General features: G+C 37.4%; 1 protein-coding gene across 1 annotated transcript in view; it reads left to right on the plus strand.

Moving 5' to 3' along the window:
- Positions 1-2,660: 2,660 nt before the first annotated feature.
- KPNA3 (karyopherin subunit alpha 3) overlaps positions 2,661-13,808 on the plus strand; it is a 39,039-nt gene continuing 27,891 nt past the window's right edge. Inside the window, 1 exon segment of the mRNA XM_087919419.1 lies at positions 2,661-2,802. Within this exon segment, the coding sequence (XP_087775545.1) occupies positions 2,728-2,802 (75 nt within the window). The 5' untranslated portion in view covers positions 2,661-2,727.

The raw sequence follows: 13,808 nt of genomic DNA on the forward strand, positions 1-13,808 counted from the left end.
AAAGGCAGGATATAAATAACATAAAAGTAAATATTAGCCAGAAAACATCATTCTCTAGAAAATTAATAAACCAAATTTTTTTAGAATTACTGTATATCACTGCTAGTTGTTCAACTATCTTCCTGCAACTAGCGTGGCTGCAGTTGACTGATAGGTATTATGATTTTCACAGTCTAGAGTCTCTTGGAGATTGATTGTGAGAGCATGCCTTTCAAGATAACCGAAAACTTTAAAAAAAACAGTTCCTGGACACAGCCAATACTTTGATAAATGTAATTAACCTAAAAGAACAGCAATCATAATCATAAAAATATCTACATTTTCCTTCAAAGAACCTCATCCACATCTTTGGTATAGTTTTATCTCTTACTGCCATCCCATGGTTGTCTGAATGTTAGCTAAACAAATGAGGGAGCCTTATTTCTGTGTACAATAGTTGAAAATCTGAAAAAAAAAAATAGTCCAGATGGTGCTTTGAGGGACCACCTCTCCCTAGGTATCTCTACCCATCCCACCAGGGGTGGGTTTCTACTGGTTCTGTCCACCTCTGTAGAACCGGTTGCTCCAAAGAGTAGCAGACATAGATCCAGTTCTATGTCTGCTGCTCTTTTGGCCCACCTGCTCGCCCAGGCTCTTACCTGACCTTTATTTCCTGCTTTTTCAACTGCAGCTGCTTTGCACGACACAGCTGCGGTTGAAAAAGCAGGAAAACAGGGCTTTCCCAACCGCTGCGCACTTGCATGCAGCACTGCTCAGCTGTCCGGGCAGCTTAGCAGGTTGTAAATTGCACTCGCACGACTCACGCATTACGCTAATAGACAGAACGGGTAGTTATACCAGTCGGATCCCATCTCTGCATCCCACCTAATCTGGCAGAATGAACTGGTCCCATCAAGAATGGGACCAGGAAGAGAGTGGTTTGGTTATTCTGCCTGTTTTTTGGGACATCATCTCCACAGAGATTAGATTAGTCCTGATTCCTGGTTTGTAAGAATCTTTTGCAAGACCTTGAAGATGTGGCTGTGTTTCTGCATTGGGGGTTCGGAAACCAAGCCCACAAGTTAATTTAAGTTGATTGCTCTTTTATCTTGGCAGCTGATTATTGCTTTTTCTGTTTCTAACTGTTGTTAGCCACCCATAGTCACTGTGAAGAGATGGGCAGTTATATAAATTAAAATATATTTTAAATTGTTTGAACTGCAGCATTTAAGATCGTAATTTTATTCGGTGAAAAATATCTCTTGGCAAGATTTTGAAAGCAATATTAAATCATGCAAAGAAGAAGGAAAACCACACTTTGAGGATGCTAATATCACTATCATTAAATCAACAGAAATCCCTTAGGATCTACCAGTTTCCAAGGATGGATGGTCCTAATCCTCCATTTGCACTAAGTATGCAAATTTTGATCAAACTTGGAGATTTTTTTCAACTTGCATCCCATCTGTCTCATTTATCTGTTTATTCTCCATAACTCATAAAGCCAACTGCTGCCTTTGTTAGAAGAAAATACTTAAAGGTGGTTATATTAACTATCCATTGGAATTTCTGCATTCGATACACTGTACCAGCTAAGACCAAAAATTGGGAAACTTTTTGAAAGTTTCAGAAATCCCTTAGGATCTACCAGTTTCCAAGGATGGATGGTCCTAATCCTCCATTTGCACTAAGTATGCAAATCTAAGTTTCAGTTTTAAAAAAAAAGTCTTATCTTGGTATTTGGATCAGAGCAAATTTCTACACTTTCCCTTTTTATTGCAAACATAAACCCATAAGCCCACAGTCACATCTCAGGCATGGCTGTCTTATGGGGCAACCTCATGCCAGAGCATGAAGAATGAATTTATTTATCCAAGGCAAAACGCCTTGTGATCCCCAAGGTAGATTTTGAAATGGTCACATCATGGCTGTTGACCCATGGGATTCTTTAATAGGCTTCCGAATATTGCCAGGTATCCCAATATGAGGGGCAAAGACTAATTCCATTTCCAACTCTATTGAATACTGTATTCATGGGAGGGAAAAATCAAGCCTTACAAAATTTGTGGTTGAGCACAGCATTACTTGCAGTGAACGTTTTTAATTGTTGCTTTATATGGCAAGCTAAACAACCAGAAACATCAAATATATTTGTTTAGCCACGGTTTCTTCAATAAGACAAAATTAGTCGGGTTCCTACCTTGGCGACAAGTGATCGCCCTCGACTTATAAGACACAACGACTAGGTTCACCAAGTCTATATAACTGCTTCGCACTCTGCTGACCCCTCAAAGCCCACCGCCCGTCCCTTTAAGGCGGCTGCTAGCTAAGCTCTTCCCTGGGAGCCTCAGTGAACTTCAGACCAAGTCTTAGCGGACTTCGGCCCGGTTAAGAGGAAAACTGAGCAACTCCTTTCCCTTCAGCCTCTACTTTCCCGCTTATTCAGCCCGGCGCCAACCCTCCATTCCTGCGCCGCACGTGGGCAGCTGTCATTTCCGCTAAGAAAAGCGAGTGGAAACCACCCTAGCAAAGGCCGGCTCAGCCTCCCGGCCACTGGCGCCTGGAAATACCTCTCTGCTCCTGCAACAGGCCGGGCGGCCGAGCGCATGCGCCGCCCTCCGCCGTTTCCCGTTTGTTTCGTCACTGAGCGTCTGCCTGCCCGTTCCGCCCCCCTCCCCTTTCGCGCGCGCGCTGTCGTCGCTGCTTCAGCCGAGAGCCGCTGCCGCCGTCGCTGCCGCCGCCGTCGTCATGGCTGACAACGCCGCCGCCGGCCTGGAGAACCACCGCTTCAAGAGCTTCAAGAATAAGGGCCGCGACGTGGAGGTCTGTGCCGGCCTGGGACAGTCCTTTTCCGTCTGGTGGGGGAGTGGCTGGGTTTTACTTTCTCAGCCCGCGGGAGGCTTGGTGGCTGTGCGCCCGGTGGTGGGACCGTGGAGGCAGACGCACCGACACACGCACCGCCTCCGCCATCTGCTCTTGGGCCCGGCCTGCTTCCCTCGGCTCACCTCGACCGGCCCGGCATGGGGGAATCCGGCCCTTAAGTGGGCGGGCGGGCCGGCAGCGGGGTTTCTCAGGCTCCCTTTGTGATTCGGCTCTTTCCCCAGCCCAGACGGTGGAAGGGAGCCCGGGCTGATCGGGCTGGCTTTCAGTGCTTGTCCATGAGGCACAAATAATAAGGCTGGCGGGGCGAGAGCCTGATGAATCCTATCAATCTTGCCCACCTTCTGGTGGTGGGGAAGCAGGTCGTAATCTTTATTCCGACTCTTCACCAAGGACGCTGAAATGTGGGGCTTGGCCGATCTTCTTTGTCCTTTTTATCATTCCCCCAGAATAGTGTACATACTGGATGAATTCCGAATGAGATATTTAGGAGAGCTCTGACAGCCTATTTCTGTCACTTCTTTAGCTTCCTTATTAGTAAGGCTTTGGGAAGAGATTTACAATTTACTGTTTGCTTTCCTAATTACTTCTGATGAACCCGCTATACATCTCTCTGGAATTCCTATCAAATTTGATCTTGCTTTTAACTGTATTGTAACTCTGGATATATATATATATAGCCCATTGGGTTGGTTTGGGTCATTCTTATTTTTTGAAGAAAACGTAATTTTACCCCATAAACACATGCTTAATTCACCGTATGAGCCACAGAACACCATTTTATGTTGGTGATATCACTTGCTGCTTAACGAAAGTGAGCTTTTGTATTTTTTACCTGGCAGCAGTGCTTCACAGTTAATTACAAGTGTAAGAAGAAAGAAAAAAATCAAGTTGTTCCATGTAAGTTCAATTTTCTGAGACTGTATTCTGATTTAAAGAATAGCTCGAGGAATATGCAATATGGTAATATAGTCATAGGCTGAGTTCTTTGGTTTTGACAGTTTATGCACAAATAACCAGTGCTTAATATATTGTAGTAGTCGCTGGTCAGTTGTGGCTTGTTTAAGAAAAATGGTTAAACAAACCACAGCAGGAGCATTGCACACACTGCCTTGAGCTGTGCAGGTACAGGTAGGATATAAATCTAATAATAAATATAAGAGAAAATATATATATATATATATATATATATATATATATATATATATATATATATATTTATTTATTTATATATATATATATATATATATATATATATATATATATATATATATATATATATATATATAAAATAGCTGATTTGTTAGGCTTTATAGGCCTGCCATATAGTAGTGTATGGCAGTATACCTGGAACGCCATAGAATTCAGTTCTTTTCTTACACAAACATATTATGTATTTTTTATTTTATACTTCATCTTATGAACTAGCTACTTTGGAGATCACTGGTCCAATCCTTCAGAGATAATTATTTTTAAGGTCTCCTATTAGTAGATATTAATATTTCCCATATTTGTTGATTCTGAATCTTCCTGATTAGAAATTATAGATTCCTATAATAGTTAACGATTTTAGTATCAAAATAAGTAATGACATGACTCAGAGTTCAGAATACCCCTTTCCTTTCATTATTTGGTAACTTCAGATATAATATTGATTGATCAGTACTTTTCTCTGGGCTCTAATGATATGTAAAGTTTCTATTTTTTTTCAGTTATAGTTGTGGTGGCTAGCTAATCAAACCTTTAAAGAAATTATTGCATTTTCACATCTTAAAAAGAAGTAAAATTCTGCTTTGTACTGATATATATGTTTCCCAAGTTAATCAAATTTCACTAGGACAACTAGATGGTGCTATTCCATTTAATGTTACAGTTTAAGTGCTTAAAACATGTCCCCATTTCATTCAAAAAGCTTGACAGTCAAGATTAAAGGAGCAACTAGAAATGTTTATCCCTAAAATAGTTGAATATTGGCATAAATAAAAGAAAGGTGTATCAGTAATGTTTCTAGTGTTGTAGAGACAGCAGTAAATCATATATTTCATTGATAGTGTTTCATACTACTTAGGTATTTGGAAAAATTTTTTTCTTATTGTATCAGTCTCATTTCGATTGATTCATACTTTGTGGGCTTAAAATGTAAAATGTTGATTTTTTTAACCCATTGAGATTTCTCTCCCAAGATTTGGATTATATATCAGTGATGAGATTGTAATAGGCAAGCCATGATATTTTTTTAAAAAATAGATAGCTTTAAACTCCAAACCAGTATTAGGGAATGAAGTTAAAGAAAGCCTGAAACAAATCAAATTTTGCCTTGGAAGAAAAAAAAAAGACAACTTGGAAGGATAGAAAATATAGAAATTAATTTCTTACTGCACTCTGGGCAGAGTGATTTAAATTATATAGTTTTCAGTAATGTTCATCATATAAGCACTTTAATTAATTTAAATACATTTGCTACAGCCACTCATTCCATTAGGCTCTAGGTGGCTTGCAAAATCCAGAAATAGTACTAATGGTTAAGTATACATAAACAGGCACAGTAAAACAACCAAAATAATAAACTATACAGATTATGACTGGGGACCACAAATATCTCAGTAAACATATTAACCCAGTCCTGGGATCAGAGCTGAGTTTTAAGAGCTTTCCAAACCCCCAGAAAAGTAGATATTATTCATATTTTTCATATTTTAGGGAGTGGGAACACTGTTCCAGAAGTCAGGGGTACTGATAGGAGACATAGTTCCTTGATTCCAATAGTTGACAACATTTGATAAAGGGAACCTGGAATGCATCTAAAGGGCTTTATAGAAGATGACTTTCACCTTGAATTGCACCTGGAAGCCTACTGACAATCCATGCAGCTCATCCAGTGCCTGTTATACTGTTCACAGGACTGATTTGCAGCAGCTGAAGCTTCCAGGTGATCTCCAAGAGCAACATCATACATTGCGCATTGCAATAGTCCAATCGTGAAGGAGTTGAGGGCTCTGAAGGGCTTCTCAGTTGAGAATAAGACACAGTTGGTATATTTTCAAGCAGGAGTTGCTTACAAAGGAAGATCCCCAAGTTGCTATTTTGAATTGGAAAGTACAACCCATCCAAGACCAGTGATAAAAATATTCCCACCTCAGTGAGATCAAAAAGCTATAGTCTTGTCAGAATTGAGCCAGTCTGTTCTTCCCCATGTAGATCAGTACAGCCTGCAGAGACTGGGTCAGTACGGTGACAGCTTCATCTATGGAACCCATGGGTAAGATGTACAGCTGGATATCAACATACTGATGCCAAAGCCCAATAGTTTCATGTAGTTGTTAAACAGAAGAGGGAAGAGCATTGAGCCATCAGACACTCCACAAGTGATGAGACCAGGGCACAATCTCCTCTCCCCGATCAACACCAACTGAGACTGATCACTGAGGATTAAGGCAAACCATTCACTACAGTGTCTCTCTTTTCCAGCCCTTGCAACCAGTTCAGAAGGATACCATGGTCAATGGTATCAAAAGCCAACCTAATTTTCAGGAAATAGACCAAATATAAATTATTGCAACAAGAATATTGTTCATTGGAAAAAGCAAACTTAAGAATCCTACTGGTGCTTCCAAGTTGTAAATAATTCTGTTTTGTCACTGTGTACGTGAAAAGTGATTTGGAATCTTTCTTATTGGTTCAGGAAGTCAGGTCATATTTTTAAATAAAGTAAATTTTTAAGAATATTGATGATACAACTAGGAAATGTTTATCAAATCCCCAGTGTATTCCCCTTTTGTCCTAATTATGATATAATAGACACTATTGGATAGGAAATTGGGGTACTGTTTATGTTCAGAAAAAGAAAAGCAGTGTATTAAATTAAAAAAATCCTAAGTATCTTGGCATTCACATTATATACATACCTATGTGGAAGATTAGTGTCCAACAAGGAAGTTCATACTGTATAATAAAGATACTTCTTTAAGTATTTTTACTAACTTTTCTTCTGCATTCAGAATGCTTAGTGTAAGGATATATTAACTCTGAAACCATCAGATTATTGGCTCATTTCACACATTTTGTCCAGTAATAACCGTAGTTATCTGGAACCAGAGGCAGAGCTTTGTGGAATGATACCTACTGAAGATGCCGAAAATCAGATGAGGATTCTTTTCCTAAATATCCTGTTTTTTTCTTCATCATGTATTTGCTTCTAGTACACAATTATTTAGGGGGAAGAGGGCTTTTGTAAATCAGTGGCATTTCCTTGTTGCCCTAGTTAAGAGAAGAGTAGTACGGAGTGCTGCTTTTGAACTGATGAGAAAAGAAAGGTTGAAAAATACTTTTTCCTTTTCATCTTATCTCTTCTAGGGTAGATCACTTGTTAGTATATTCTTGCCTGAATATACAAGAAACAATTAGCAGTACAGAGTGTAGTGCATTTAATTATAGAATTTCAATCCTAGTATTTCCCAAAAAATTGTTTGGTTTTTTTTGCATATTTTTGCCTTTTAATGTGAGTCCTAATAATATATGTAAAGGGAGTCTAAGTGGAAAAAAAATAACACCAAATGTGTAGTTCTCATTGCATTTGTTTCATACTGAAGGTTAACAACATATGATGTGAAAAAGTAGTCATCCTCTTAGTGCAGTTAAAGAGATAAGCAATCCCAGCTGGGTCAGTATTTCATTACTGTAAACAATCAGAATCATAACCTTGGTGACACAATGGTTAGAGTGCAGTACTGCAGGGTACTTCTGCTGATTGCCTGTTGCCTGCAATTTGTCACTTCAAATCCCACTAGGTTCAAGGTTGACTCTGCCTTCCATCCTTCCGAGGTGGGTAAAATGACCCAAATTGTTGGGGGCAATATGCTGACTTTGTAAACTGCTTAGAGAGGGATGTAAAGCACTATAAAGTGGTATATTAATTTAAGTGCTATTGCTATTTTGATAAGTCCTGCCCAAACTTTGGTTTTCCTCATCACAGTAAAGTTTTCATTGCAACATGCCTAATTATTCAGAAGGAATCTTTGAAAATGTCAATAAAATAGTCATTGATACATAAGGTGTTGGCCTCGAGACCAGGAGGCTGTGAGTCTCACCTTCAGCTGGGTGACTTGGAGCCAGTTGCTCTGTCTCAGCCCAACCCACCTCACAGGGTTGCTATTGGTAAAATAGGAGGAAGGAGTAATATGTTTGTTTGCTGCCTTGAGTTACTTATAAAAGTAATAAAAGTAGAATAAAAACAATCTAATAAATAAAGCAAGTAAGCTCTGATCCACAGTGGCAGTGTCTTGTAATAGGGAAAATTTGAGATAATAATGAGCAAAAGAGAAATACGAAAATATTGGCTTTCTCCCATTTGGCCTCTAGATCTTTCATTTAGCTGCCATAGTTAAAATGACTGATTTATTGTCTAGGAATGTGTCCAGTCAAATTTAACGTCATCCTCATTAGCATCTTTTAATTACAATACATTACTTTGAAAGTTATCATTTAATATAGTTCATTGGCAACATCCACCCCATATATACATTTTAACAAACTTAGCAAACTCTTGAAGTTTGGCAGATGTGTTTTCATTACTTTGGACTTCTGATAATAGTTGGTTAGGGTTACGGTTTTAGCAACCATTTTCTTAATTATTTTTAAACTCCATTTTACTTATTCTGTTTCTCTTATACATATATACAAATATATACAGAACGATGTAATACTTCTTTTATTCAATATCTTGTCTGTATCTGGTCTCAGGGCTGTGATGAATAAATTTGAATTTGATATGTTTCAGAAGAGAGGGGAAAATATAAGCAAATGTAATTCATTATTACCATACTGCAAGTTGGAAGATCCTATGACTTGAAAAAGAAATGTATTATGATAGTTATGAACTGCAGGTTAGGTTCTGCAATATTGCTGCATTTTTTGTGAATATAGTGTATATGTGCATGTATAGGCAGGCATATGTATTTTATACTTATGCGTATAGCTTAATATGTATTAAGGTTCTATTGCAGCAAGCTGAAATTACAGTTTACAACATTTTCCAGTAACTACCCTTTGTTATGTCTGATAGATGGGTTAGGCTGATTCCCAACCAGCATAATATTTTGAAGCTGAAATCACAAAACATCTCGAGAATACCAGATTGAAAAAGATTGGCCCATTTATTTCCACATTGTGAATTAGGGTAGGAGAATAATACATAATAATTCCTCAGTATAGTTTATTAATGCACATCTATTGCTAATATGGTTAATCATGAGGTGGGTCTGAAGCATTTTCAATAGGAAACCCATCTTCAGGATGCTTAATTTTTTTCTTCAGACTTTCTGCAGCATCAAATTCTTGCATGCAGAAGGACTATGCTCCATTAATTATATCCCAACTGATTACACTCTTGGATGTTCAGAAATAATAACAATTAACATCTCATATAGTAAGACACAAATTAAAGCAAAGATATAGATCCCAACATTTTTGATCCTGACATTTGGTTTTTCAGCTCTTGAAACTTAACTTCAGTTATTACAACTGCAGTGACAAAGATTGTTTGCACATCATTAAATTGATACAACCTTCTTATTCACAAGAAAGAAGTCAACAGATATGCAGCATCCCAGAAGTTTACATCTGTACCCTCCCAGCCAAAAATATTCTGTAATTCTGTATTTTGCTGTGGCTGAATGCATTCAAATTGAACAATACAGAAGGGCTCTTGGAGGTCTCCTAGGCCAACCCCTCTGCTCAAGCAAAAGAACCTATACCATTCCAGACAAATGATTCTCCAATCTCTTAAAAACCTACAGTGATGGAGCACCACCTTCTGGTGGCAAGCTGTTCCTCTGATTAATCGTTCTCACTGACAGGAAATTTCTCATTCTGGATTGGATCTCACTTTGTTAAGCATTCATCTGTTACTTCTTGTCTTGCTCTCAGGTGCTTTGAAGAATACTTTGAGCCCTCTCCTCCCTGTGGTAGCCCCTCAAATATTGGAAGACTGCTATCATGTCACCTGTGTTCATTCACTTCATTAGACTAGACATTCCCAATTCCTGCAACTGTTTGTTATACGGTTTAGCATCCAGTCCCCTAATCATGTTTGTTGCTCTTTTCTACACTCTTTGCAGAGTCTCAACATCTTTTTTGTATCATGACCAAAACTGGACTCAATATAAGAACTAGATCAAATGTATAGAAGTTGACTCATTGACTCAAAGAGGACTCTGAGATTTTGTTGTAAAACATATATACAAATGGTAATGCAATAAATACCGTAACATTTCACAAAACTGTACACTTTTTCATAAAATTAATTTTACACCATTTGTGACTAATTCAAGATCAAAATAAATATTTGCTTAGCTATTCGATAATAATATTGTAATATACTACTCATGCATTGCTATACGTAGCAGTTTTTATTTTGTTTAAATGGTGGCCTCCATGCAAAGAGGAAAATCAAATCCATAGGACCTTTTGCCATAGGAGAACTTCAGGACAACTCAAAAAAAGCAGAGCATGTCTAGTTATCACAAAATGGTGACTTTTTTCTAGGGTAGAGGGGAATAAATGAAATTGGAATGCCATATTCAATAGAAGAGCACATTTATATTGCAACATATTGAGCTAGTGCGTATTATTGGCTTTTGTGACAATGAATTTTGTAAATTATGTGTTGGTAGAAGAATTACATCTTCTTGTCAATCTGGAACATAGTGTCATATAAATCTTATTTAATTCTAATATTGCAGGGTACAGAAGCCCCTTCAACATGCTGTTTTATAAAATACTACTAATATAAATGCATGTATATCTCTCTTTAGATATCTTTTCTTATTTGTAAGACAATCCCAAATATATCATCTTGACCTCTTGGTACTTTCATTGTTTATCGTAGTTATATACTAGAATTAATATTTATTTTTAACAAAATAAAAAAATGTTCTCACAGCAGTTAACAATCTGTATCAAAATAAATACAGAAAAAGTGGCATTGGGAAATTCATTGCAGATTATTTAAAAATTACAATCTATAAAAATGATCATTAAAGGAATTCCTGTCAAAACAAGTCCTCCTCCATAGTAAAGCTAGAAGGAGCCATGTAAATTCAATTAAAGAATCCAAATTAGAGCATCATTTCTAGGGAATCGTTACCTGCACTATCAAGCTGTTTTTAGGATTTTTTTCTGGTATTTAGTTGGAACCATCTTTCCTGTTAACTGAAGTTCATTATTCTATACTGTAGGTCTTGGCTGTCATCTATGTGATATTTCTTAATACTCTGCTGTTGTATGCCTTTTCTATATAACTCAGTTCCTTTATCCAATACTTTTATATTTGTTCCAGCTTGTTTAAATTAAACTATGTGTATACATGTTTCAAAGTGATTGTCCATTCCAAAGTGCATGAGAATGTTCAGGAATATGAACACAGGACATCTTTAAAGGAACCACAGAATTAATGTGATTCATTAAAACAGCAGCAAGCATGGAAAAGATGTGGCTCATTTAAAGAGCTCCTGCATAACATGTGTTCAGTGTGTGTTTCTGAGCTCTTATTGTCAATAGTTTATACTGAATCCTATGGGACTGGAAACAAAAACCTTGAAGAACTTCAAATAAATATTTTGTATTGTAGAAGAAAATAAGAGCAGCTATATGAAGTTATTAAATCTCCCCAATGAAAAATTAAGAAAAATATTGATTCAAAAAAGTAATGGTCTTCATGGTGTATATAATAGTGCTCAGAGTACAAGATGTTTTAGTACAAGAAAATAGATACTGTTTTTAACACATACAAAGAGATCTGGTAGAATTATTACTACGACAGGAATACAGCAACTATAGTGTATTTCAAGGAAGAAGTATAGCAATAGAAAGGGAAATGGAATCTACATTACGTTGTTGTTAAAAGTATTTGGATTAAAATAAATAAAAGTACAAGTAGTACTTGTAATTGAGCTTGGCAATTATGTTCATGACAGTCGTAAAGCATCATATTATTGAACTAGTTTTTACCTTTTTTGTGAGAGTCATTAATTGAACACATGGTTGTTAAGTGAACCCATTGTTTGCTGTGGACTAGGTTTTGCCAAAAAGAGAAGTATACACCTGTTTGTGGCAAAACCATCATAAATCATGGTCATGTGACTGAGCTGCTGCCAGTTCCCCAAAGTGTAGTCAAACAACTGCCAGAGGCATCCAACATCACAACTTCAAAACTGGGCTGTAAGTAGGCTTTTGGGGAGTCTGTCATAATTTTGAATGCTTGTTAAATCAAAGACAATCTGTATATTATCAACCCCCCAATCAAGAAAAATATGGATGATGTATCTGATGATTTTTGGAAGAAAAATTTCAGGCATTTGGCAAGTGGCTTGCATTTATGACTGATTGCAGCATTCCAAAGTTACATGACCATGACTTGTAAAGTTTTTTGGCCAGATTCTGGTTGGGTTTTTGCCAGTTTCTCACAAAAATGGCAATTCAGTAGAATGCATTCATGTAACAACCACATGATTCATTGTTCAGTGAGGACAACTTATACCATAAAAAAAAAATAGTAACTATGAGAATTTCAGAGGTAACATAAGGCAGTAATGAAATATACAATGCCATTTTTAAAAAAAGAAATTGATAGCTTGGCATATCTGTATAATCAAAAACATGGCTTATTTTTCATTACTAAACTGAAACATACTGGCAACAAAAATATAGTCTGCTTTACAAATGAATAGGAATGCATTCACGGTCAGCAAGAATCTCAGCTTATAATACGCAGAAACATTGTATCAAAATTATACTTCCATAATTTGTTTTGCTTCCCATTGAGTAGTCCAGTAGAAAATTATAAGCAAGACACAGGGCTATTAACCTTTTTTGCTATTTTTAAATTTTTTTATTTAATTTTTTTAATGTTTTGTTACTTTCAGTTTTTTTAAACGAATGAAATTTCTTTTGAAATGGATGAAAATCTTCTGATTTCTTGCAATTGCTCTGTAGCATTTCTTTTCTGTTATATAGGTATATTTTATGTTGTTTCCTGTAGTTGCGTATATACTATTGATCTCAACTTAAAGTTGCACTGTCACAATGAGTGTTTAAAATACAGGCTGTTTCCATCAGGTTTTGTGCAGTAAGTACATGTCATTGCTTGAGTAGGACAGATACCAAGGCTTGCTTTGTACTTTTTTTTCCTCAAAACAGCTTTTTTATCTTTGTTAGGGAATCAAGTCTCCATGTATTGATTCTTTGTCAGAACAATTTTTTCTCAGGTTTCTGGAGAGAGAAGCATAGGTAGTTCTTGTCTTATGACTACTGTTGGGATCAGAATCTTGGTCATTCAGCAAAGCAGTTGTTAAGTGAGACTCTCACATGACTGTTTGCTCAACAACCTCAATTCCAGCACTCCTGATTGCGGTTGTTCAGCTATCTCCTTGGTGGACAGAATGAAAGAGTTGCCTGCCAGGTTCAACTCTCTTTCATGTGCAGGACCCGAACTCTTCTGAAGAGCTTCAGGCAAGGAGGTCAGATCTTGGGATCTGATTTCTACTTCTTCTGCAACTCAGTGGGCGGGCTCATTCGCTCTTGAAGGGTTCCCTGTGGGAAAGCAGAATCAGTTCACCTGGAGAACTGAGATTACCCCCTGGCTGAAATTTCCCCCCTCCTTTTTATTCCCAAAGAAATGCCTGTCTTGAGGGAATTTCACTTCTGTGGTAGGCAACGGCAGCTTGCTACCTTCCTTGCTTACTTATCGAATTTCTGGGGAAACCGACAGGGAAGATTGCCAATAGCAATCACACAATTGCGAGTCACTTGGCAACTGGTCATAAGTGAGAACAGGTTGCCAAGTACCCAGCTCACCTGCGTGTGACTATGGGGGTTGTACAATAATTTGGCCAGAAGTGCTTTATGGGCTGTAAAGCACCCATTCCGTGACTGTCCTAATTTTGGATTGTTAA

Source organism: Pseudonaja textilis, chromosome 1, assembly GCF_049901715.1.
Source record: "Pseudonaja textilis isolate UNSWEBS1 chromosome 1, rPseTex1.2, whole genome shotgun sequence".
Lineage (NCBI taxonomy): Eukaryota > Metazoa > Chordata > Lepidosauria > Squamata > Elapidae > Pseudonaja > Pseudonaja textilis.